A 25,764-nucleotide genomic window follows, 5' to 3' on the forward strand; every position below is an offset into this window, starting at 1 on the left:
AAACAGCAGCAAGGAGGGAACTTTGGCAGGTCCAGCCTCAAGTCTATTTCTACCACTTCTGCTCCTCTGTCTTTCTGTGGGGACAGATAAGATCTCTTCCCACAGCACTTTCTGTTGGGTGAAGCTGCCCTGAGTCACAGAGCAAGTTTGTCATTGAGTTTCAGTAATCCTCTGAGGAGGAAGTCTTTGCCTGTGGGTTGCTGTAAGGAAGTGGCTTCCCCAGGGCAAGGCAGGACTCTGTGTTTGCCTCCAGGAGCTAGGGTTGTCTTCCTGGGCTGTTCTCGGAGCCCTGGACCTGGGAGGACTAATGAGGGGTGTCATGTCCAACCCCAGACAGATGGCTGGGGGTCCAATGTTGGGCTGGTTGCTTCCTCTGCACCCTGTGCCATCTTCTGCGAGGAGTTGGGGTGGGGCTGGGGCCACCCCAAGACCAGCAGTGTATCTTTAACAAGGGCCCAGACTCTCAGGAGTCCTGACACCAACCTCTACCTCCACCCAGTCCAGAACTAGAAACCTCTTTCATACCTTGGCCTCCATCTGGCTCTGTGAGGGTGTGGCCCCATCTCCTGCCACCACCCTCACTTGTCTAAACCTGCCGATCTGAGCGGAGATGAACTCTGGGGAAATCTCTAATCAGAGGCCCTCCGTGCTGTGGTGTGCCGCGGGGTTAGCTACGTGTGGGTGGCCCCTGGGGCAGTGTGTGCGTGTTGGGGTCGGGGGGCATCCCGTGAAGCGAAGCTCCCTAGCGGGGGAACTTTAGGTTTGAAAACAGCCCAAGACTTCAAAGCCCGGAGCGGAGCAGCGCTGTCGTGGCACCGGGGGTGGGTAGTTAGTTGGGTGCAGCAAACCCGCGCGAGGCTGAAGGGGAGGCCTCTGCCAAACCCTCACCCACGCCCTCCCCGGCCCTTCCTGCCGTCAGCTCGCTCCCCAGCCTCACACTGTCAGCCCCAGCTCGGAGGGCTGAAAAGGGCGGCCCTGCGTGGGACAGGGGTCCTCGGTGCGCCCGGTCCCCAAGGGGGGCGGGAGGGGGCCCGGCGCTGCGTGGGGCGGGGTCGCGCAGGCCCCGCCCCGGCCGCGCGCCTGTCCGTGCCGCCCATTGGTCCCGAGAGCTATGACTCGCGGGCTGAGCAGGAAGGAAACCGCTCCCGAGCGCGGCGGCCTCGTCTCCAGGCCGTGCAGCTGCTGCCACCACTACCCCGTCTGCCTGTCGGCCCGTCGGCCCATCCGCAGCATGAGCGGCCTGCGCGTTTACAGCACGTCGGTCACCGGCTCCCGCGAAGTGAGTGCGCGCCCTGGGGTAGAGCGCTGGTGGTGGTCCTGTTGCTCTGGACCCGGCGCCTGGGACCCGCCCCCAGGGCGGGGGCGGCGAGGTGCTGGACACGGCCTCCTGAGTTGGGTGGGGGCAGGCTCCGCGGCCCCATCCTGAACACCACCTTCGGGCATCCTGGGTCGTCTGCACACCCACTATCAGGCTGAGCCTTGACCATGTCCTTATCTTGCCCTTCCTCTCCTCCACTGTGTGTGTGTGTGTGTGTACCTGGGGGCGGAGGTGGCGCCTTACCCGTCTCCACCCAGGCCTGCCCTGCTTTCTCTTTGCCGAGCTCCTGGCTCTCCCCACCCTTAATTTATCTCTTATGTTCACTCTGACTCCCCTCCTCATGGTTGGTGGTCCCTCTCTCCTTCCACACCACCACAATCCTGACTCCTCCTCCCAACTCCTAGTGGCCAGAACCCTCCCCTAGGGCGTGGAGCGCGACAGGGGGACAAAAGCTCCTGGCCACACTTTCTTTTTTTCTGCCCAGGGTTCCCCCCATAAACCCTCTAGTCTGCTCACTAACCCCTGCCCGCCCTTTGCCCCCAGATCAAGTCCCAGCAGAGCGAGGTGACCCGCATCCTGGATGGGAAGCGCATCCAGTACCAGCTAGTGGACATCTCCCAAGACAACGCCCTGCGGGATGAGATGCGAGCCCTGGCGGGCAACCCCAAGGCCACCCCACCCCAGATTGTCAACGGGGACCAGTACTGTGGGGTATGGGCCTGGGGGTTGGGGATGGAGGGAGTGTTGTAGGAGGATACCAGCCAGAGTCAGACCTGAGACAAAGCACCAGTACTCAGGTGACCACCTCTTGTCCCCTCCCCCAGGACTATGAGCTCTTCGTGGAGGCTGTGGAGCAAAACACACTGCAGGAGTTCCTGAAACTGGCCTGAGCCGAGTCAGCCCCCTGGACTCCATCACCACGTTCCCCCCAGCCATCACCCATGAAGGACCTTGTGACAACTCCGTTATTCCTAACCTTCCGACCTTGGAGCCCCTCCCCCCAACCCAAGACCTACCGCCTCCCCTAACTGTAGCTCCCTCTTCTCTATTCAAAGGCAACATTCCTTACCCACTAGTCTCAAAGGCAACATTCCTTACCCACTAGTCTCAGAAATTGTCTTAAGCAACAGCCCAAGTGCTGGTTGTCCTCAGCCTGGCCCTGAGGCTGCCACCCTGCCTGGCACTGGCTGATTGATAGGCACCTTTCTTGGTTCCATTAGCCAGGGCTCTGCCAAAGGCCCCGCAATCCCCATCCGGGAGCACCGCAGAAACAATTAAATGTTCCATTCCATTGGCATCGTGTCTTTGGTGTGGCGTGGACATCCTGGGTCCCTGCTCTGAGCAAGTCTGGTAGATGTGATTGTGCTGAGGCTGTGCTCCCGTGTGGCACCTCTGTGTGCGATTGACAGTGCGTGTGTTTGGATATATGTCCAGCACACACATACCTGTGTGGACCAACGGTTTCTAGAGAGTGTGGGTGGGTCACCCTCCAGTGCACATGCACGTGATGGTGTCCATTACCTTGGTGTATACTGCACGTTTGCATGCCAGTCAGTAACGCGGCTGTGCCTCGTGGCCACCTGCCTGTGTCCCAACAGCTCGGCTAGGTGTGGGTGTGTCATGGAAGTGGGTGCCCAGATGCAGTTCTGTCAGCGTTGGGGCAGTGGCTTTGATGCATAGTGTTGAAGTGTCCCCACGTGCTTGTGGCCCTGCGCGTGTCTGTGCGCAGGGATCTGCACACTGGTACAAGAGGCGCTGGGCTGGGGCGGGCCCTCTCTCCCCTGGAGCAGCTTAGCCCTTCTGGGCAGAAAGAGGAACCTAGAAGACAAAGACCCAGCGGCCAGGCCCGCCAGCTGGGGCTCGAGTTACAGAGGGGCGGTGCCGCCCCCTCCTCGGCGGAGCTAGTGCTGCTGGGCTGCCCTGCCAAGAGAGCCTCGCAGAGCAGCCGGCGTTGGGGTGGGCGCTTTATTCGGGGCCGGGGGCGGGCAGCGGAGCCCGGCGCGCCCGAAGCAGCAGCGTGGCGTTGGGCACCAGGCCCGCGGCCTGCAGCGTGAGAGCGTCATTGTGGTAGACTGTGGGCGGGAACGTACTGAAGATCTCGAAGGTGGTGGCCTCCACGGCCCTGGGGACAGGGAAGAACGAATCAGGCCGGGTCGTGGGGCCAGAGCCCCGCTGCGGACGCCAGCTGAGCCCCGCGCCCACCTGGCCTGTGCAAGCAGGGTGCGCACATCACCGACTGTGTCCTCCGGCCGCATCAGCAGCAGGAAGGCCTGCTCGCCATTCTCAGACTTGATGCGCAGCGTGGAGAGCGCGGGCACGGGTGACTCCGGAGACTCCTGGCTCCTGTGGACCCAGAGGCCGTCTATACCCCCTGGTAGCCCAGTCCCAGGGTCCTCACCTCTCCACTCTGCCCTCACCTCTCACGCTCAGCAGCCAAGGCAGGCGTCTCCACCACGATCTCCTGGATCTGGACACACAATGGGCAGCATCGATGGAGTGGACAGAGCCCTGGGCCCTGCCGGTCACACTCTCCCCCCAACCCCTACAGGGGACTTCTCCTGACCAGGGATGGATGAGACCAGTGAGCCAAAGCGGGAGGGGGTATTCTGTGTAAATGGGGGCCCAAGGAGAGGAAATAGAAGGGAAGCTTTGGGAGGTAGCCCCATCGTTCCCTTCCCTCATTCTAGTGGGGGAGACAGAACCCCACACAGTGACCAGGCTGGGTGCCTAACCTAGGAAGGCTTCCCCAGGGAAGGCTTCCCTGGGGAAATGACACTTGAGCTGTGACTGAAGGATGAAGAGGAGTCCTTAGAAATGGGATGGGGGGCAAGGATATTCCAGAGAGCATAGGTCAGGGAAGACTTCTGAGAAGAGGTGATATATTTGAGAAAGTGTCAGCATTCATGTGGCTGAAGCTGGAAACCAGGTTGGACTGGAAAAAAGAAAAGGTTAGAGGTGGCAAGAGGACCAGAAAGGAATGACAGGCCTTACCTAAGAACCACTGGAGGGTTTCAACAGGGAAGAGCCAGGATCCAATTTGCATTTTTAAAAGAGCACAGAGGCTGCTGGGGGAGGATGGCTGGCAGGGCGGGAGTGGAAGTGGGAGGCCAGTGAGGGGCCACTGCAGTTGTCTGGGAGACACTCTGGGGCCTAGGCTAGGATGGTGGGCGGGGGGAATGGAGAGAAGAGATGGATTCGGGAGCAGTTCTGGGGATAGACAGATCTGACAGGACTTGGCCACTTGTGGTGAAGGCAGAGTCCTGGGAAAGGGGTTTGGTATCTTTCACAGGTGGAGACGAGGGAGGAGTAGCAGGATAGTGAGTGAGGAGAGAGGATGATGAGACCTGTGAAGGCCAGGAAGGTGTATTTCGGTCTGGACCTCAAGAGGGTGGCCTGAACTTGGGCTCACCCCCAACCTAGACTCCCGACTTTCCCACTCTTACAGCCACACTCCTGCGTTGGCCAGTTGCTCTCTGGTCCCAGCTCAGAGAGACCAGGAGACAGTCTTGAGAGCTCACCAGCTCCATCGTTTCCAGGAGACAGGGGAACAGCTCTGAGGAACTCATCTCTCCATCCAGGCCATCCTCAGGGGCCCTCAAGCCTGAGCCTCCAGGTAAGCCGCTGCTCCGGTAGGCTGGGCCAGGGTTGATGGTAAAGCCGCCCCCCCGCCCCCCTACCCCGCCAATAAGGCTGGGGGAGCCAGGGCTGGACTCACCTTCAGGGTGTCCCGGATGGGGCCTCGAATGTCAATCACCTCGCCTTGTCGGATCACTAATTTGGGCAGCCTGTTCAGAAACTTCTCGGCGGTCATCCTGGAGCCTGCAGAGAGGGCATTGGGAGCCTTGGCCGGGGCAGAGACTGTGTGTGATGGTGGAGGAGGCTACCTGGAGCTTGTCCTGCACAGTGCCCCCACCACCTGGCTCAGCCTCAGGGCCGAGCTCACCTGGGTGCTCCATCCTGTCCAAGGGCTTTCGAATCCTCTGCCAGCCTACCACTCGGCCCTCGCCAGGGAACGGGTCCAGCCCATTCTCTGGGTAGACCTGATTGCGCAGGTCACTCACCTGTCAAGAAGGAAGGGAAACAGCGGCTGGCACAGCTCTTCAGCCCTGAGCTCCATGCCCACCCCTACTTGCCCAAACAGAGGAATAGGCCCAAGGGATGGTCTGATGCAATCCCCATTTTACAGATGAGGAAACCGAGGCCCTGGGAAAGAGCAGGAGAGCTGCAGTTCATGCTGCTCCCACCCACCTGAGCCCTGCTCTTCCTGCAAGCTCCCCTCATCACTCCAGCTGCAGCCACAGTACTGACATCCTCCTCACAGAGTCCCTCTCGGGAGCAGACCAGGAGGGGAGGGATGAGGGTGTTAGGAGAGGGCAAAGCCCTCCTTGGCATGAACTACCTCAAACACCCCTGGTCGTGACTCACGCTATTTTCCCCCTCACACGCTCTCACTGTGGAACTAACGCACCACCCTCTGGGACACAGCCTCATGTGCTCCCATCACAGCACCCTCATCTCACTGCCGACTGCCCCCACAGCAGGGGGCCGGCTCCATCTCAAGTCCTTTAGTCCCAACGTTTGCCCCCCAATGGCACTACCTTCCACCCTAACCAGGAGGCTCCAGGAGCCTCTGGGGGGAGCCAGGACAGTTTTACGTGGACTCCTCATGTTCCCCAGGCTGTCCAGGTGTCCTGAATGCTGGGGAGGAGGGGCAGTGGTGCCACGCAGCTGAGGGCTCTGCTTTCAGGATGCCAGAAGGGGGCGCTGCCTGCTGTTCAGCTACATACCTTCCCCACTGCTGATGCGGCAAGTATGGCTACGGCAGCCTTCCCGCTCCCTTCCCAGCCCCGTTTCAGGCTCACCCTCCTTCTGGAGGTCATCAGACTGGGGTCTCTGAGGTGGGGCAGTGCCCCTAGGTGATGCCTGAGGAAGCATTCCCACCCCCTCCAAAATCCCCACACTGAGAGTGAGTGGTTTGAGGAGAGCCCATCACCTTAAAGGGGACCCCGTCAGGGTACAGCCGCTGGAGCTCTGACGGGAAGAAGCCATCCAATATGTCTCGGAGGCAGCGCTGCAGGGGGAGAGGTAGGGTGAGGCCTGGCTGGCCCTGTGCAGTGCCCTACACCCTGCTTCCTGTCTAGATGGCAGGCTCTGGGCCCCGGGATCGTGGGGCCAATTACTCTCTGGATCAGACTCTGGAAACAGAGTCCCAGGACATGGCTGGGGGGGGCGGTTCTGGAGGTTCTGCATAAGCCTGGGTGCTGGGGGTGAGCTGGGCCCATCATCTCCAACTAATGGTGAGCAGGGGGTGGGCCACCACAGTGGCTTGAGGGTGCACAGGCCTGTCTCTCCTCCCCATCACTCCTACCTGTGTGGAGGGATCGTGGAAGGGCCGGAAGGGCCCATCGAACATCACGATGCCATTCCGGTAGAGCTTCAGTGGGATGGGCTCAAGGACACAGTGTGGCACTCTGCTGGGCATTGGTGTCAGCTGGGTGTCACTGTCTACCGCCAGCTCACTGAGATCCTTCAGGCTAGCCAGCAGCCTGTCAAAGTCTACCTCGGGGGGTACCAGTGAGTCTCCTGGCAAAGAGGATTGACACCCATGAGCCTCTCTTCATGGCTGCTGTGTGCTCCAGATCCCTGGCTTCCACAGCCCCCTCCTATGCTGGGCAGGGGCCTTAGCATCTCTTTAAGTGACCACCTGGGGAGGAGGAAGGACAGCTAACACTAGATAATAATAATAGCTGTCTTTTAGTGAGCATTTACTTTGTGCTAGGGTTTTAACATCTATTATCCCATTTCTTCATACCAACCCTATGCTGTAGGGACTATAAACATCCCCATTTTCCATATTAGGAAACTAAGGGTTAGAGGTTAATGGCTGGCCTAGGGACACACACAGTAAGTGGCAAGAGCGGGATCAGATCCCAGATCAGATGTGCCAGGCACTGTGTTAGCAGCTGAAAGGCACAGTGCAGAGTTCCCAGCGGTCTGGGCTCAAATTCCAGCTCCTCCACTTCTACCTGTGTGACTTTGGTCACGTCATTTAACGCTCCGCACCACAGCATTCTCTTCTAGAAGGTGACGATGATAGGACCAGGATGGCTGTGAGGGTCCAAGATGACCACGTAAGAATTCCAACAAGCATCTGTCTGTGTTAGTTATTGTTGCCAGCTCTACTGTGCACAAATGGACCTCAGGCCAACCCAGAGGCCACGCAGCAGGGGTTATTTATCTCCATTTTATACATGAGGAAACAGGCCCACAGAGATGAAAAATGATTTGCCTCAGGCCACTTGGCAAGTTAGAAGAGGGGACTGACCCTGGAGTCTGTTCTTTCCACCCATCTGCACCATCAGGAGACAGAGGTGAGGGTCGGGACACCTGCTGGACAGGACATGGGAGACCTTGGGTTGCACATGTATTTGGCCTCCTCTTCTGACAAATGTGTTGTCCATAGAGCTGCTCATAAGGTTCACGGGGTGCAGGTGGGGTGATGAGGCAGCCAAGACAGATGCCAGAGCAGAAAGGATACAGGGCAGGTGGGGTGCTGCCGGGGGACAGGCCAGGAGCTTGTTCTCAGTCCTGAAGGGATCTTGCCCCGAACTAAGTCATCTACTAGGGTGTAACCCTATAAAACACTGGTGACTTTCTGGGCCTTCTTGGAAGCTGTTTTTCACCAGGACAGCCAGGCTGAGGCAGGATGTGGGTCAGGACTCTGGGGACCCAATTCCTTTCCCCACAGTGGTGCAATGGCTGTACCGGGGAAGTACAGATGTGGGCGGCCCTGTTTCCTGTTGCCTTTGTGGCTGCTGAAACGGTAGGCCCCAGCTGGCCTTCCCTTCTCCCCTACATCTCCTACTGCTGCAGGGGCTGCACCTGCGCCCCCCTCTTCCTGGGGTCCCCTGGAGTCCCTGAGAGTCCCAAGAAAAACTCACAGAACATCCTGGATATCCCTGATATGAGCCAGAACAGTATCGAGACACTATTTTCCTTTAACAGCTAACTAAGTACTTTCAGAACACCCAGGTAAACCTGAAAATAACAGCAGAAAAGCTCATCACTGTCAACATCTGCCCCCATCGCTATATTCTTACAGATGGGAAAGTGAGGCCTAGAAAGTCACATGACTCGGCCAAGGCAGGCCACACAGCACGGCCAACAGGACGACTCAGAGGCGCGCGGACTGCTAATCCAGCTGCCTCCTGGGGACTGGGCTTTTCAGGGAGCTGAGGTGTCGACAGGGGAAGGGGCAGGTGGAAACCCAGGGGAGGATGCCAAGAAGCAATGAAAGAGAAAAGGAAAGTTGGCGGAGAAAATCAGCCCGGAAGGCTCTCAGCCAGGGCTCGGGGGTGGAGAAGTGAAAGCAGGGTGGGCCTGGCAGGTATCAGATGCAGCAGAATGGAGGTGACACAAGGGGCCCGGGAGAAGGAACCGCCGCTCTGGACAAACCAGGGCTAAGAGAATAAGGCAGGAAGAGCCTGGCATCGCCACCTCACAGCCAGGAGTGCTCAACAGAAGCCTGGCCCCGTGCAGCCACGTCACATGGGATGAGGCAGGTCAGAGGTCAAGTGAGGCATTTCCTCTCTGAGCTGCAGCTTTCTTTTCCAGGGAATGGGTAGATAACAGAAATCTTCATCCTGCCCGCAAGATCCAGGGGTGAACTGACTGTGATGATGACTCAGCATTTACTATGCCAAGCACCAAGAGGCAGGTCGTCTTCTCCCATTTTACAGATGAGGAAACTGGGCCTTGTAAGGTGACATGCCCCGGGTCACGCAGCTTGCAGGGCCCAGGTGACTCTAAGCCTCTGTCCTCAGTGACCATGCAGGCTTGCCTCTCAGTGTTGGTTCTTCAGATACTGCTCACTGGGGTTCCTTTCCAAGGAGGAGTACAGTGCAGGGAGATCATCTCTGAGGCCTCATCCAACTTTTGAGAGCCCATGATTTTATTTAAAAGGGGAGTGAACAGGCATGGAGATCAAGTCCAAGCTCCTTGGCCCAACTCCCAAGACCCTCAGAGCCCTGGCTCCCCAGCCTGCCCTCAACAAGCTCCCCCACTCACACTCTGAAGCCATACAGCCCGGGCTACCACTTCCAAGCTGTGTGACCCCGGGCACATGGGCCAACATCTCTGGGCCTCAGCTTCCTCTTCTATAAAATGAAGACAATAACAGCCCCACTTTACAGGGTTGCTGTGAGGCTCACAGGAAGTGCCTGGCAGACAGAGCTGTTGTTGTCACTAACACCCCACCCTCTTGATCATCACAGGGCTCAGGTGCCCTCTCACCACCTCCGTGGAGAAGCCTTGCCCGGAGCCCCTGCCCCTGAGCCTGGGCCTCTGTTCCTCCTGGGTTTCTGGAGCCCTTGGGCCCACTCCTGGCCCGCATCACAGGCTGCTGTCATTTTGTTTGCTTATTGGTCTTTCCAGCTACACCGGTCACTCCTTGAACACAGGCAAGAGCAGCCAGCCCTGGGCCTGGCCCACAGTGGGTGCTCAAGACGCACTGGATCCGTCCCTCCACCCCACCACCCCGCCATCCAGCAAGTACGTCCGCAGCGCCCGTGCCCTGCCAGGCTCTGAGCGGCATGGCCACGCCCATGCCCAGAGTCCTGCCCTCCTCAGGCTCATACTTGAATGAAGGAGACAGGGTGACAAAGAGTGACAGTGGCATGTGTTAAGTGCCACTGTGGGGTTGCAGGGCCCAGAGGAGGGCCAGACCCTGCCCCTAGCGCAGCTGAGTGGTGAGCCTGCCCTGGGCTGGCCCCTCGCACCCTCACCGGGAGGACAACCTGCTGCCGTGAAATCCTGGCAGTGTCCGACGTGCCCCAGCTGGCCCGTCCCAGCACCGCAGGCGAATGCTGTTGAAAGGAAACAGGCCTGCTATTTCCACCCACCTGCACGCCGGGCCCTGCTCTGGGGACTTCACCTACATTCACTCTGCTCTTCAGAGGAGCCGGCGGGGAGAAAACGGGCTCCGAGAGTCTGGTCACCGCCAGGGCCACAGCCAGCCTGTGACTCGGCAGGAGCTGACTTCTCTGGCCCTTGCTTTGATCATCACGCTGCTTTTCCCCACCTCATCCTGTAGAGGGTCGTCCCAGGGGGCTCTGACCATCCAGGCCAAGGGCACCCAGGCAATGCCTGCGAATCGCCTGCATGTGCACGTGCCCTGGCCTTCGGGTCGCGCCCTGTGCTGGCACTCTGGAGCGCAGCAGGGGCGGAGCAGTAAATGGACATGGTCATCATTCACCGACCGCATGTCCGCCTGAGAGAACACTCCACGTACTCTACACTGTGGTATTCAGTGCTCTCAGTTCAGGGCCTAGGGGTCAATCGTACCATCTCCTCACCTCACAGAGGAGGATGTGGACTCAGAGGTGAGGCAGGTTCCCCACACAGGGTACGATCTGACCCAGGCCCCCCTCTTCAGCCAGAGCCTTTAAGGCTTTCACTGCAACGCAGAGCCCCTAACTACGCGCCCGGGGCAGCTGCAGGGCGGCACAGTGCCTGGCGCCGAGAAGGCACTCCACGCACATGTGCTAGAGCAGGTGGGGTTTGAGCTGAGCTTCACAGGAGGGGAGAAAAGGGGGCAAGGCACTTGGGGGACACAGCACAGGACCGAGCTAGTGGGAGGGTGGGTGGCAGGAGTCCAGCCTGCCTGGGGTCTAGGCCAGGCCAGTTCCAGGGGCCCAAGGGCAGCCCAGGGACAGCCCATGGAGGAGTCAGCCTGGCTTCCTGAGCAGGGGAGGGAAGAGGCTCCCACACAGATGCCGGAGCCTGGGCTTGGGGAAAAGGGTTGGGGAGGTGGGCGCTGGGAGTGGGAAGGGGAGATGTAGAGAGAGGGCAGGGACTTGATGAGGGGTGGGGGGGGTGAGGAGCTCAGAGGTGAAGGGTGGGGGGAGCTCAGAGTTGGCTGGAGCTCTCAGCCCTGAGGCTCAACACCTGACCCGAAGGTGGTAGGACCAGAGCCGGAACTGTCCCTTTCATGTCTCCGCATACCCTGAAGCACCTGGCACGGCATCCTGTTTGCTACTCAACATACTGGTGGGAAGGGGTGAATGATCTGGCCTGAGGCCAAGCCCTTGCAAGGCTTCCTCTCCCCTGAGCCCCTTCATGGGCCCAACTGACCCTCCTCCCTAAGAGTCCCAGGCTCTAGAATGTTTGAATCAGCCCCAGTCTGCCTAATACAGATGCCCCAGCTCACCAACCCACTGGCCTGCTGCCCCAGGGCCTGTGGGGAGTGGTACCCAACAGAGGGAGATCCAGAGAAACAAGCCAGAGCATCAGGGTCAGCCAGAGGCTGGCTTCATGGACCCAAGGGCCCTTGGGGCAGGGGCAGGTTGGCACGTGGGGACAAGGCCATAGGGAGAGGAAGGGAAAAAGCCAGGAAAGGGGGGCGGGCAGTCCCAGGAGGAAAAGCTGCTAGAAATGAAAAACATGTTGTTCATCTGTCAGAAGAGCTAAACTGAGCCCCCTCCATGTTGAAGAATCAAAAGGCAAAAGAAGAAAAAGACACAAATCAGGAACTTGTGGCCAGGCTTTAGAACAAGGGGCTTGAGAACAGCCGTACTCTGAGCAAAAACAAACAACACAGAGCAGTTGGGGGCTGCTCTCTTTTTGGGAGGAGGGGGTGGAATCCACAGAACCAGGTCCAGAAACCAGCTGTCTGGTCTCACCCCTTCCCCAAAGGAGCAGGGAGGGCCCCACTGGCCAGAAGAAAGTCTGCCCTCCAACTAGTCAGCAAGGCCACATGAGGCCTGAGCCCAGCTCACCGCACAGGGGCAGTGTGTGTGTGTGTGTGTGAGTGTGTGTGTGTGTGAGTGCGTGCATGCGTGTGTCCATAGTGCTGGCAGGCCTCTGGCCCTGGACCCCAGGAAGGGACATCCTTACAGCTTCTGGCAGTTGCCTAGCAGGGTCTCGCCTCTCACCCAGGGAGAACTTCCCATAGCACTCAGCCCAGGGTTCAGCTCCTGGCATGGCCCAGGTGCCATACAGCTCCCCAGCTTTGCCGTGTCCTAAATGGGACATCTTCCCTGACAGCTGTGCTCCCCAGGGTCATCCCAGGTTCCTCCCACCGCCCCCCCAATGTTCGAGCAATCGCCAAGGCCATGGATTCCCCTCCTAAATTTCTCTGCTCTGTCCCTTCTCACCAGCCCCACCAGTATCACCCTTATGCTGGGCATCATCTCATCTTTGGCCTGGATGACTGTAACCATCTCCCAGTGGGCTCCCAGCCTTAAGTCTTGCCCCCTTCACTCAACAGACTGCTTAAGTGCCTCAGTTTCCCCATCTGTAAAATGGAATAACCCCTGGCCTGTGCCAAGGCTATTTGTGAAAATGCTTTAAAAGTGGCAAATTTGGTGCAAATGGAAAGTGATGTTTTTGAAACAAGGGTGAGGGGGTTTTCCCCTGAGATTTAGGGGGAGCTAGCCAATGTGCAGCAGGTGGGACTCTCATGTTTCCAGGCTGGGTTTTTACCCAGCAGGAAACTTACGAAATTAAGAAAGTACAGTTGTCTTCCAAACAGTCCCCTGGGAGCCAAGCTCATGTTCCCCTGAGACTGCCACTGCCTTCTGACCATGGAAAACAATGAGAGCTCCCACTTGCGGGGCTGATGACATGCGAGGTGAGTGCTAGGTGTTGCGTCCAACCCACTGACTCGTAGTAACTCCATGGGAAAGAATACACTGATGAGGAGCTACTGATCTACTGACGAGGAACTGAAGGCTCAGAGAACGGAACTTGAGTACCCAAGTCACACCTGGGTTAGGCGGTGGTGATCAGGACCCAGGTGTGACCAACAGAGCCTGGAGAACTACCTTCCAGGCAATGACCTCCATTCTTTGAAGGGAATGGACCCAGCTTTCAGAAGTGGCCAGTGCTGGGACTTCCCTGGTGGCGCAGTGGTTAAGAATCTGCCTGCCAATGCAGAGGACATGGGTTCGATCCCTGGTCTGGGAAGATCCCACGTGCCGCGGAGCAACTAAACCCATGTGCCACAACTGAGCCTGTGCTCTAAAATCTGCGAGCCACAACTACTGAGCCCACGAGCCACTACTGAAGCCCGCCCGCCACAGAGCCCGTGCTCTGCAACAAGAGAAGCCACCACAATCAGAAGCCCACGCACCGCATCGAAGAGTAGCCCCCACTCGCCGCAACGCAACTAGAGAAAGCCCGCACACAGCAACGAAGACCCAATGCAGCCAAAAAAAAAAAAAAAAAGTATATATATATATATATATATATATATATATATATATATATATATATATATATATATATATAAAGGAAGTAGCCAGTTCTATGGCCCCAAATCTCTGGAGTGCATCCCTCGGGATATTAGCAGTTGAGTTAAAAATAAAACGTGGTGGAGGCCCAGAGACGCAGGTAGATTTCAATAGTTTGCTACAAATGAACCTGGAAAGGGAGTCCACAGAGGGGACCAAGCCCCTGGCCTGAGGGCCAGCTTCCAAAGCAGGGGGATTGCTTCTAAAGGCCACAGCTTTTAAATGGGTGACATTTTGTAAACTATGGTGCCTGAGACAAATGAAGTCTTGTTACGTTTTGTATCCCTGGGTCCCTGGAGCCTTAGAAAGATGAGCAGGCAGAGTCTAGGGTTAGGTGGTCAGGGATGGAGGCTGAGGCCTTTCCCTCCTGCTCCCGTGTCAGTGGCAAGCTGTGGGAGGCCTTGGGGCACCTTGTGCTGGGAGAAGGGGCATGAATGAGCTGGCCTCTGGACAGCTGTGGGCCATCGGGAGCTGTAGGGGAATTCCCTTTGCAGGAGGGTCCAGGGTGGACCCCGACTTTACCTGGCTTCCAGAACTTCTTGGCTGTCATCCAGTCCCTCTCGCCATCCTCCGAGTCCTCCTCATGCATGGGCTCACCCACCCACTGCAGGCCGTAGTCACCGAGGAACCGCTGTGGGGAGAGAAGAGGGAGATGTCGGGGGCACTGTCAGCTCAGCCCCTACCAGGGGAAAAGGCGGCATCAGCCCAGCCCCCAGCCTCAGGCCTCCGCTCCCAGCCCACTGGATGGGGCGATGGGCCCGGGGGTCTTGGCCACTTCCTGGCTGTGGCCTTGGGAAGCCACCTCACCTCCCAGAGCCTCAGGCTTCTCCTTGTAAAATGAAGCTCGTGAGGACTCACTAAGGTAATTCACGTCATGTCCTTAGCACAGGGCCTGGCACAAGTAGGAACTCGCGTAAGTCAGCCATTATGGCGGCGGGGAGCCATGTGGGTCTGGCCCGAGTGGGAGGAGAGGAAGGGACACCTGCTCTGCAGGTCTGAGAGGACATGTCCCCCCACATGTCCCACACGTGGCCTCTCTAGGGCTGGCCGCCCAGCGCCTTTGCCACAGGAAAACTTCTGAGTTGTCTATGCTTCCTGTTGCTGCTTCCTCACCTCCACTCCTTCCCTCAACCCACTCCAGCCCGGCTTCCATCTCCACAACTGACTACAACGGCTAACAAGCAGCCACCGCAACCTGCCTGCTGCCTAACCCAGCGGGCACACTTCTGCCTTCATCTCTTGCAACATATGTTCTTCTTTTCCAGTTTCAAATTTCTAGCCATCTACACTTAGATGTCCAACAGGCACCTCAAAATGAACTTGGCCCAAACAGTCATGCCTCCCTGCTCCCACCTCCCAAGGCGGGGAGTGGCCCACGTCCCAGCTAGTCTCTAATGTGTTACCCTTTTAAATATTTCACCATATTCCGTACTTGTGTGTCTTCCTGTGTACTTGTTTATGTGTGTCCCCTCTAGACTGTCAGTGCCATGAGGGCAGGGACCCTCTCTGCATCCCAGTGTCTGGCAGGGTGCCGGGCGCACAGGAGGTACTTTGTCTGAGTTTGCTAAATTAACGAAGCAATAAACATGTGAACAACGTGAACGTGGGAGCCCCAATGCCCTCTGCCCTGAGGGGGCAGCCCTGACTCCTGTGGCAGCTGCTCAGAGAAGCCCCACGGGCTGCCGGCAGTCCTAGCAGGCCACTCAGGGAGCAGCTGTTTACCCACAGCCCTGGGGTATGCACAGGCCTGGGTGGGAAGGGCCCTCAGCTGCAGCTGCTGCTTGGGGGTTTGCGTCTGTGGTCTTAAATTAGGTTGGGGCTTTGGAAAGCAACTCGGTGTGGAGAGGGAGAGGCTAGAACCCCAGGAGGCTAGAACCCCTGGTGGGGCCGGTGAGGCAGTGGGGGGCCCTGAGGATGTATGCATGCCTAGGACCCTCCCTTGAGCCTGGGGTCCCTCCAGCTCAAGCCTTGCTGTGTGAACGATGGCAACAAAGGTGACACTGGGTGAGTGAGATGCCACGTCCAGAGGCAGGGAATGGCCATGACCAACGCAGTAAACACGCACAGCCAGGCCCCTGCCAGGTCCTGGGCGCGCAGCAACGAGCAGGAGAAAAGTGCTCCCTCCCTCGTTCCCTCGTGGGGTCCACGGTCCCCAGAGGAAGAGAGAGTGGAGCACCTGCCCTGGTCACATGTGAAGGGGGTCCCCTGGGAAAGGGCTCCCACCTTGACTTGAGACTGAGGATCAGTGAAAACTCGCCAGGGGAAGGTAGAAAAAGAAATTTCAGGTGGAAGGAACAACACGGACCAAGGTCCTGAGGTGGGAAAGAGCTTGATGTGGTCAAAGAAGCAGAGGCAGGTCCCCGTGGCTGGAGGGGAGAGTAGTTCAAGCCGACACTGAGGAAGGGGGAGGGGCTAGCCCAAGCCTGAAATGGGATGGGGGGTGCCCCGGGCCCCTGTGTGGGATGTGCGGTGAGGAGACCCCAGAGAGGTGGGCTCTGACCCAGTCCCTGGGGGCAGACAGCCCTGGGCCGGCACCTCCCTCACCTCCATCTCCCCGACCTGCCGCTGCAGCTGCGCGCACGTGGTCTCCAGCTCCTCCTGCCGCTGCAGGGTCACCGTGCCTTCAGGAAAAGACGGGGAGGGGTTCCTGTGCCCCCCGCATGGAGGCTGCCAGGCCACTTCTGGCCATGACAAGAGCTTTGGCCCGAGGGTCATCTGGAGAAGCTGCTCCACGAGAACTCGAGGGATCCCCGGAGAAGCACCTCTTGGCCTCTCGCCCTGACCTTGAGAGGGGAGGCCCTGACTCTCGGGAGGCCACCAGCCCACCGAGCAAGGCTCCTGACGGGGCTGCCTTTCCTCCAGGCTTTGGCTGGCAGGCCCTGTGCTCAGGGCTGGGCTAGGGCTGCGCTCGGGGGACTCAGTCCCACACAGAAGGGCACTGCCCTGGGTGTCACTGCTCCTCTCTGGGCTCCATTGCCCAGACTCCACCACAGGACTCAGCTTGATGCTCTCGAAGCCCTGATACCCAGAGGTCGCCGGCCCAGGGGGTACAAAGGGGGGCTGACCAGCCCACAGAGGGCCTCTTACCCTGGTGCTCCTGGAGGGTCTCCACCAGCTCCTCTAAGGCCCGTATCTTCTGATCCTGCAGCAACGAGACAGGAGGGGAGCAGACCTGGTGGTTCCCAGAGCCCAAGGGAGCCCCTTCCAGATGGGAAGACCCAGCTTAAAGCCCCTGCCCCGCTCTGGCACTGCTCCGGTGCTCAGATGGCCCTTGTGGTCCCACTGAGGTGGGGGCAGGGGGTGGGCACCCCCAAGTGCCCAGCACTCAGCAGCCACCGCTGCCACCCAATCTGAGGTCTACGGGCCTTGCTCAGGTGTGGAGAAGACCCCTAACCTCTCTGCTCAGGTCACAGGGACCCAGGTCAGTCCCGGGCCAGACCTGGCCCTCGAGTTGGGCGGTTTGCTCAGGGAGATGGTTCTAGAACGCATCCACCATGGTCTATTGCAATAGTAGCCTCACTGGCCTCCCCAGCCCAGGCCCTTCCACCCCTCAGACCAGACCCTGGCCCTCTCCCCCCTGGGGCCCCACCTTGGAGAGCATCTCATCCGCCTGGGCCTTCACCTGCCGCTCCAGATCCTGCACTTTCCTCGCCATGGTGGCCATCAACTCCGAGTTGTGGTACCCAGGGACTGCCAACCAGACAAAGTCCTAGAGCCTGGGCCTTGAGCTGAGGCTGAGGTATGGGGGTCCAGGGGAGGGGAGAGGAAGGGGGGTCCAGGGGAGGGGAGAGGTAGCGGGCTCCCCAGCAGCAGAAATAAGGGTGGTAACAACTGCTGCCACCGAGATAATGGGGACAGTTCTACACTTTTCATATGTCAGCTTTTCTGAGGAAATGAACTGTTTGGGGAAACTGAGGCACAGAGATTCTGTAATGCACCGAAGATGTATATACGAGGGAGTGGTACAACATACGGGTTACATCACCTTGAAACGCTGTCAAAAAGTTCACCCTTAGAGCAACTATACTCCAATAAATATTAAAAAAAAAAAAGTTCACTCTCAGTTGAATCACTCCTCTAATCTCGCCCCTAATTCACAGGAAATACGGTGGATAGAGGAGCAAGTTAAACAGCACCGGACAAATCACTATGGGGGACATCCTGCGGGACAAGTAGCCCAGACGCTTCAAAAAAGTGTCATTTTTTTAAAGAGGCAGGGATTCTGCTCTAAAGAAGTATAACAATCAAATGCAGTGCATGACCCTCAATCAGAACCTAAATCGTGGCGGGGGGGGAAGCTATGAGAGATATTTTGGAACACTGGGATGTTAGAGAGGGTTACTGGATTGTTCATATTCTTAGGTGAGATCACAGCATCGTGGTTGTGTACTTCCTTACTCCTAGAAGATGCAAAGGGAAGTATTTAGAGCTGAAATGTCATGATATCTGCAACTGATTTCTAAATGGCTCATCCAAAAAATACACTTGTGTTCATAACATATGTGTACATGGATAGAAAGCAAATATGGCAAGATGTCACTAACTGTTGAACCTAGGCTGAGGACGTATGGGTGTTTGCTGTACTATTATTTCAACTTTTCTGTTTGCTGACAAATTTTCAAATTAAAACATTTGTGAAAGAAAACAAGAGAGACACATGGGAAGAAACAGGCCCCCTTCTTCCCCTGGATGTTGTCTCTCTCTGTGTGAAGCCGGAAGTGTAGCTGTAACCACGTGACCATGTGGAGCTGACAGGCCCAAGGATGGTTCAGTGCAAAGCTGGAGAAACCTGAACTTCTGACAATGTCTTTGAGCTGTTGTCTCCCTAGGACTTCTTAGTATGTGGGATAATAAAGCCCCCTGATGTTCCTTGGTTGAATCAGGGTTTTCGTTGACTTTAGTCAAAAGCTTCTTAACTGATATATAGACATTTGGGAACTGTCAGCACACGGATGACGGCACATGTTTGAGGCAGAGTGGAGAGAGAGAGGAGATCCCAGGCAGGAGGAACATCACATGGAAAAGCTGGAGCTGGCAGGGAGCCGAGAGGGAAGAGCCTAGGAGGCAGGAGGATGGCAGGGAGGCCGTGTTATGGAGGCCAAGAGCCCGGGGTGTCCTGAGAAGAGGGATCAGGGAACTGTGTGGAATGTTTCCCTGCAGAGAAGTGAGACAGGACAGGCAAGACCTTGACTGTGAGCTTGGCAGGGGCAACCCCTGGCTGAGAGCGGGCTGAGGGGTGGTGGCGGGGGAGAGGCAGAGAGACCTGGGGAACAGCCAGTTTCTGTGGTTGCTGTTGAAAGCATCCCCCCTGGGGTGATGGAGATCCTGGCTTTGTGACCGAATGGCTGTGGGGCCGGGCTCTTCCGGTCTCCTTTTCCACCTCAACCCCTCCCTACCTGTACAGGGGAGGGGGCATTCGGTGGAGGATCAGAGACAGAAACGGAGACAGAGAGACAGGAAGCTGCTTACCCAAGATATCACAGCTAGTGGAAAACTCTCACCTCATCCCCAGCTCCCCCAGACTCCCAGCTCAGACCCTGCCCCTGCCCAGTGCACCACACAGCTCACCCTGCCAGCCCATGAGCAGTCCTGTGCGCAGGACTGCTCAGTCCTACCTCCTCTGGGAAGCCGCCCCAGTGAGCCCCATCCTACTTTGCGCACCTCCACGATTGCAGTGTTGCCACAGCCCTTGGCGGATGGTGTGCGTCAGGCTAGGGGGACTGTCTAGGGGACTTGGGCCTTGTCCAGAGCCCTGCGGAAGGAGGAAGCAGATGCCCGGCGGCTGAGCTTCCCACTCAGGCCCTTCATTCCTCTTGGACCCTGAATCCTAGAGCCACTGACATCACTCTTGATGGGGATTCCAGCCAGGTGTACTCCAGAGGTGCCAGCCACAGCCCGCCCTGGGGCTTTGCCAGACCTCCTGAGCTAACGGCCGGACCTGCGTGTGGCTTCACGCCAAGCCAGGCTCTGAACAGGTCTGGGGTGCAGGCCCAGGGCCACAGTCAGCCAGGAGTAGAAGCAGCTCCTCTGACCCAGCAGGTGGGAGAAGGTGCCATGCCTCTCAGGGCCTCCCTTTCCCCGGGGCCTCTCCTGCTGCCAGGGACACAGACCCCTTCGGGCCTCTGCACTCACCTTGCCTACTCACAGGGGCACCTATGCCACCATAGCAGGAAGGAACAGAGATCCTTTCTTCTGAGCCGTGCGCGTCATTCAGCACGTCCACCTCATCTTCTGCAGACAGGGATGCCCAGGTCACTGCTCTGGGGCTGAAGCCCAGGCGAAATGGGGGCCCTGGGCCCTGGTCAAGATGAAGCAGCCTGTTCTCTGTCCCCCAGCATATGAGGATAGAAAACTTGGGACGCTGGAGAGCAAGGATCCAACCAGAACAGGCCTCTTCTTGGATTTCTCCCAACCCGGCTCCCTGAGGGGACCTGGGTGGCCAATGCCAGCACCACGGTGGGGGCTAAAGGAGGGCTGGGATGCAAAGGTCTGAGCCTGCGGGAGGCAGGGCAGCAACGTGAGGACTGGGCTTCAGGGAGAAAAGGCTGTAATGGGCTGCAGGTGGCTGTCGGAGAAGGAGGGCTGGGGTCTGCCCCCCTCATGGCCCACCCCATGGTGAGTGGAGGGGTTCAAATGTTAGTGAGGACATCTCCACTAAGGGTGTGGGGTGTCCAAATCCGAGAGCTGCAGATAGCACTGCAGTTGGCCAGCCACTCTGGCTGACGGGAGCTCATCACGCTCTTTCTCTCCATCTGCCCAAGTGCAAGGACATGAGGAGGACACAAGGGCAGAGCCCACACTTACCATTTCCGTACATTTTTATATCTCGCCTCCTGGGAATGGGGCAGGAAGGAGAAGGAAGACAGACAAGTTAGGACCCCCTGGATTGCCCTCAGGGGAGGCTCTGGCACCAGGTCCCCCATCAATCCTAAAGAAGGTGTCTCCTGAGGACATCCACCCCCAAATCCCATCCCGGCCCAGGGGTGAGCCAAGGGGCAGGCTTCAGGGTGTCCGACTCCTCCCAACAAAGAAGGATGGTGAAGAGCTGAAGGGCAGAGCCTTGGAGAGAAGATTACAAGAGTCCCCAAGCCCAGGAGCCCAGCCCCAGCTCTGCTCTGAAATGGCTGCAGGACCCCAGGCCTGTCACTTAACCTCTCTGGACTTCCTTGGCCATGATGCAAATGACTCAAAGTGGGCTTCAGAAGAGCAAGGAGAGAGGTAAAAAAATGCTTTGAAAAGATGAAACTGATAGATGAACAAACAGGATTCTCTTCACTGAGAGCCCAGCATGCGGCGGGGCCTGGAACAGGTGGGCCAGCAGTGTTTGAAGAACTAATTCATGACCAGTGAATAAACAGACGGATGCCGCCACCTCGCTAAATGGCACAGCCCAGTGTGTGCTTAGACACATGGAGAGCCTCCCAGAAGAAGGTTCGAGAAAGATAAGGTGATCAGAGAGAGATACATAACTTCTTATCGTTTTCCTCAGGACACTAGGAGTCAATCTCCTAGTCCACGGGAGGAGCCGGGAGGAGGCAGGGGCACGGACACAAAGATCCCACGAGGCCAGCTCCTTACCCCGGATTCACAGGCTCCGAATGCAGAGGCACTCGCCGGGTCTTGCCAAGGGAGGCCAAAGGTGAGCTCATAATTCTACTTCTAGTCTCTAGCTGTCAGGAACTCCCTGAGAAGAAAGAAGTTAGCCCTTGGGGACAGTCACTCAGGACCAGGGAGTGGCCTGAAACTTCCTCTGCCCTGGCTACTTTTCCCAGGAGGGAGCACTGTCCAGGGAGTGGCACCCCTCACTTCTTCCTACTGCCTCTGCAGAAGTTTCTGGAGGCGGCCTGGCCTCAGGATCCCTATGCTTGATGTCCACCTGCTCCGCTGGATATCCAGCTCTCTGCTCTGCTCTTGGAGGTCTCTGGCCTAGCAGTGCTTGGGAAAGGGCGATGGGGGTAGGATGGGGTGCAGAGGTGGGCCGGAAGCCTGGGACTTCCCCAGACTTCAAGCCTGGCACAAGACTACCCAGCAGGCCTGGGGCTTCTGTCTATCTACCAAGGAGCTGGTCATCATGCCCAGGTGTCCCCTCCCCTCCTACCAGAACCAGGGGCCACCTCCAACTTCTCAGAGCCAGAGAGGGGCAACCCCAAGGCAGGATTCTACCAAGACACCACCTGCATGGCAGGGAGGTCAAGAGCCCAGACCCTGGATAGGTTCTGCCATTCCAGTATAGCCTGTGCCTCAGTTTCCTTTAGCGTGAAGTGGGGATGGTAATAGTACCAGCCAGGTAGGGGTAACACACGTAAAGCACCTAGCCCAGTGAAACGCTCGAAGGAATTACTCAAAAATGTGAATTGTGGCTGCCGCTGTTATTGGCACACAGAAGACCCTCATAAATGCTGATTTCCCTTCCTTTCCTCTTCCTTCTGGAAAGATGAATGAACATCAGGGATGCAATTAACGGTCACTATTCAGTGAATTAAATATCACGTGGCTAATGTCTAGAAATCAAAGAATCAAACGACCTCCATCAGGGCCTGAATCAAGTCTTCCGTTCCACTTTGGAGATGTGTGGCACTGGCCTCCACCAGCCCCTGAATCTGCCCAGCAAGGGGACCTGCATCACCAGGAGGCAGCTCCCTTGGTCTTAATTCTGGAGTTTGGGACTCATGCCCCGCCCCTTTCTCAGAGGTGCCCTCCAAGGACAAGGTCCAGAGTTTCCTGATCTCCATCATCCGGCATCCAGCCTCCCAAACCTGCCCCCAGCCTGCCTGGTTCCTGCCGTCTTGTCCGGGCATCCTCAGGGTATGTGTGGCCAAGTGTGACGGCCCCTGTGGCTCCCTTCACCAGTCTCCACACACTGCCAGAGGAATCTTCTTAAACCCAAAGCTGACATGTCACTTCCCTGCTCAATACTCCCAGTGGCTCCTTCTCACCCACAGAAAAAAAAATCATGGATGATCTGGTCGCTGCCTGTGTCTCTGGACCTCACCCATCATCACCCACGGTCCCCCCACATCCCACCCTCCACTTGAGCCACTCTGAACTGTCGGCCCTGAAATGCACCAGGGCTTTCTTTGCACACATGGCTCCTCGGGCCTGGAACCCGATCCCCCAAAATGGTCTCCCTACTCCTACCCACACCCTTCCCTTGGCTGGCTAACTCCTTTTCTTTTTCTTTTTTTTTTTTTTTGCTTTTATTTAGTTATATTTTAACTTTTTACTTTAAAATTATTATAGATTCACAGGAAATTAGGACAATAGTAGAGAGGTCTGGTGTATCCTTCACAGTTTTCCCCAATAGTCACATTTTACATGACTATTGTACACAGTAACAAAATCAGGAAATTGACATTGTATAATCTGTGTGTGTCATTCTATGCCATTTCATCCCCTGTATAGACTCTGTGTAACCACCACTGCAATCAATATATGTACAGAGGACTTCCCTGGTGGTGCAGTGGTTAAGAATCTGCCTGCCAATACAGGGGACACAGGTTCAAGCCCTGGTCCGGGAAGATCCCACATGCTGTGAAACAAATAAGCCCATGCGCCACAACTACTGAGCCTGTGCTCTAGAGCCCGTGAGCCACAACTACTGAGCCCACGTGCCACAACTACCGAAGCCTGCGTGCCTAGAGCCCATGCTCCGCAACAAAGAGAAGCCACGGCAATGAGAAGCCCACGTGCCGCAACGAAGAGTAGCCCCCACTCGCCGCAACTAGAGAAGGCCCGCACACAGCAACAAAGACCCAACGCAGCCAAAAATAAAAAAATTTATATTAAAAAACGATATGTACAGAACTATTCCATCACCACAAAGATCTCCCTTGTGCTACTCCTTTAGCATCACACTCATCCTCTTCCTCACCACTGTCCCTAACCCCTGGCAACCACTACTCTGTTTCCCATCTCTATAATTTTCTTACTTCAAGAATGTTATATAAATGGAATCAAATAGCATGTGACCTTTTTTTAAAAAAAACACAGCTTTATTGAAGTATAATTCACACACTTAACTCTTTTAAAGTATACAATTCACTGGTTCTTAGTATATTCATAAATTCAGAGTTATGAAACCACCATCACAATCAGTTTTGGAACATTTTCATCACACTAAAAAGCCCCAGGCACTGTGCCTTTAGTAGTGAAAACTACCCTGCATGAACTCCCACCAGACCTGATTATCCCTCCTTTCTCCAAATTCTCATCACCATAATGACCCCTCAAAAGAAACTGGTCAAAAAGACAGAAATTAATAAGCATTGGCAAGGATGAGGGGAAACTGGAACCTTTGTTGGAATGTAAAATGGTGCAGCTGCTGTAGAAAACAGTCTAGCAGTACCTCTAAAGGTTAAACAGAGTTATCTTATGGCCTCCATGCCTAGTTATATACCCAAGAGAAATGAAAACTTACATCCACACAAAAGTTTGTATATCTGTTCATAAGCAGCATTACTCATAATAGCCAAAAAATGGAAACAACCCAAGTGTTCATCAACCAGTGAATGGATAAACGAATATGGTATATCCTTACAATGGAATATTATTTGGCAACAAAAAAGGAATGAAATACATACTACAATGTGAATGGACCTTGAAAACATTATGCCAAGGGAAAGAAGTCAGTCACAAAAGACCACCAATTGTTATGATTCCATTTATATGAAATGTCCAGAATGGTCAAATCCATAGAGACAAAGTAGGTTAGTGGTTGCCTAGGGTAGGAGGTGCTAAAGGGAGACGGGGAGGGTGTGGGTGGACTGCTAAAGGGTATAGCGTTTCCTTTTGGGCTGATGAAAATGTTCTAAAACTGATTGTGGTGAGGGCTGCACAACTCTATGAATACTAAAAACAATTGAAATTTACATTTTAAAGGGGTGAAGTGTATAGTATATGAATTTTATCTCAATAAAGCTATCACAGGAAAGAAAAGGACCTGGTCTCCAAACCAAAACCAACATCTTCCCTCAAAATAAGCTCCTCCCACTTCCCCCTTCTTAATGGGACCCCATCATGCAAACACAAAAATTTTCCCTCCTTCTTTCCCTCTTAATCCCATCAGTTACTAAATCCTGCAGGTTAAACTCTGCAAGTCTCTCACACATAGCTCCTCCTCTCCATGACCATTGTTGGCCATCCTAGTGGGACTCTCACTGCCCTTCTTTGGGGCTGTCAAATGGCCCCAAACCGACTTCCCCATTCCAGTCTCACTCCAGGCCAATCCAACACACTGTCTCCAGATCCATTTTCCCATGGATTATAGGATTATCGTCGTCCGTGAGGACGACGATTGTATCTTCCTATCAGCCTGGGGACTCCTGAGCGCAGGGCTGTGTCTCCTCCCTCAGACCGGGGACCCTGAGGACAAAGCCACGTCTACTCCCTTCACTTTGGGGTCCTCCTGGGAGGACTGTGTCTTCCGCCTCAAGCCGGAGGCGGCTAAAAGGCTGTCTGCCCCTTCAGACTCAAGTTTTGAAAGGAAAGTTCTGTCTTATGCCTCTACATCTTTGGGAGTCAGATTTATCCCCCCACAGGTCCCAGTGCTCTCCAGCGCCGACAAGGACCAGCAGGCTGTACACCTTCAACCCCTAAATCCCCAGCTGGAAGCGCTCACCACGTGACTTCTACCACCAGTCCCGCCCTAGGAGCCGCGTCACTGCCCCCCTGCCTCCACGCGTAGCCACGGTAGGCGGGGGCCCGAATCTGCTCCCAGGGCGCGGGGGGGTCTGCTGGGGGAGCCGGGCCGCGGGTCTCGCATGTCCTCGAGGTTCTCGGGGTGAGGGCCCCAGCCTGTGTGTGTGGTTCCATGGGCAGAAAGGTCTAGGGCCGTGACTCACCACACAGGGTTGCAGAGCCGCCTGCGGCGCCGCCATCTTGTTGTTACACGGTTTCCCAGGCGACCAGGACCCGTGCGCTTCTCATTGGCTAATTCGAGGGGTGTCCCTGAGCAACCAGCAGGCAGCGGAGGCGGGTACAGCCGTCTGTGCTCGAATTCTATTGGCCCACGGAGTCTCAATTCATCGCTGGATACTGCAAGTCCCAGAATCCACCGCTCTGAGCGGACTCGGGGTCTGGAGAAATGGAGGGCCCGTTCATGTCAACCCAAGGCACAGAAAGCGGAGAACCTGGGATAAGATTCACAAAGCTGCTGGA

The 25,764-nt window shown here is 56.4% G+C and overlaps 2 protein-coding genes across 4 annotated transcripts; one reads left to right on the plus strand and one right to left on the minus strand.

Moving 5' to 3' along the window:
• Window positions 1-1,096: 1,096 nt before the first annotated feature.
• SH3BGRL3 (SH3 domain binding glutamate rich protein like 3) lies at window positions 1,097-2,615 on the plus strand. Its single transcript, XM_067724927.1, has 3 exons — window positions 1,097-1,279; window positions 1,862-2,029; window positions 2,143-2,615. Exons 1-3 carry the CDS (start codon window positions 1,112-1,114, stop codon window positions 2,206-2,208), a joined length of 402 nt encoding a protein of 133 aa, XP_067581028.1. The 5' UTR covers window positions 1,097-1,111; the 3' UTR covers window positions 2,209-2,615.
• UBXN11 (UBX domain protein 11) lies at window positions 2,214-25,506 on the minus strand. Of its 3 annotated transcripts, none has more exons than XM_067724925.1 (15): window positions 25,449-25,506; window positions 21,187-21,292; window positions 20,413-20,441; window positions 19,741-19,839; window positions 17,198-17,298; window positions 16,696-16,750; window positions 16,153-16,229; window positions 14,131-14,239; window positions 6,687-6,901; window positions 6,312-6,389; window positions 5,262-5,379; window positions 5,034-5,137; window positions 3,736-3,785; window positions 3,547-3,661; window positions 3,270-3,440 (listed from the first exon to the last, which is right to left on the minus strand). In XM_067724925.1, exons 2-15 carry the CDS (start codon window positions 21,255-21,257, stop codon window positions 3,378-3,380), a joined length of 1,284 nt encoding a protein of 427 aa, XP_067581026.1. In that variant the 5' UTR covers window positions 21,258-21,292; window positions 25,449-25,506; the 3' UTR covers window positions 3,270-3,377. The 3 variants fall into 3 exon arrangements, with proteins under 3 accessions (XP_067581024.1, XP_067581026.1, XP_067581025.1); XM_067724924.1 differs by having other exon boundaries at window positions 3,521-3,661; XM_067724923.1 differs by having other exon boundaries at window positions 2,214-3,661.
• Window positions 25,507-25,764: the final 258 nt, after the last annotated feature.

This window comes from Pseudorca crassidens, chromosome 2 (assembly GCF_039906515.1).
Source record: "Pseudorca crassidens isolate mPseCra1 chromosome 2, mPseCra1.hap1, whole genome shotgun sequence".
NCBI classification, from domain to species: Eukaryota; Metazoa; Chordata; class Mammalia; order Artiodactyla; family Delphinidae; genus Pseudorca; species Pseudorca crassidens.

What these genes read in the sequence shown, in the direction of transcription:
- SH3BGRL3 (XM_067724927.1), top strand. Translation starts at nt 1,112, where the DNA reads ATGACTCGCGGGCTGAGCAGGAAGGAAACCGCTCCCGAGCGCGGCGGC. An exon ending in CGGTCACCGGCTCCCGCGAA is followed by an intron (nt 1,280 to 1,861) that starts GTGAGTGCGCGC and finishes CTTTGCCCCCAG; the next exon opens with ATCAAGTCCCAGCAGAGCGA. An exon ending in ACGGGGACCAGTACTGTGGG is followed by an intron (nt 2,030 to 2,142) that starts GTATGGGCCTGG and finishes CCCCTCCCCCAG; the next exon opens with GACTATGAGCTCTTCGTGGA.
- UBXN11 (XM_067724923.1), bottom strand. Translation starts at nt 21,257, where the DNA reads ATGAGCTCACCTTTGGCCTCCCTTGGCAAGACCCGGCGAGTGCCTCTG. An exon ending in CGGATGAGATGCTCTCCAAG is followed by an intron (nt 16,751 to 17,197) that starts GTGGGGCCCCAG and finishes TCGTTGCTGCAG; the next exon opens with GATCAGAAGATACGGGCCTT. An exon ending in TTGGCTGCTGAGCGTGAGAG is followed by an intron (nt 3,662 to 3,735) that starts GTGAGGGCAGAG and finishes CTGGGTCCACAG; the next exon opens with GAGCCAGGAGTCTCCGGAGT.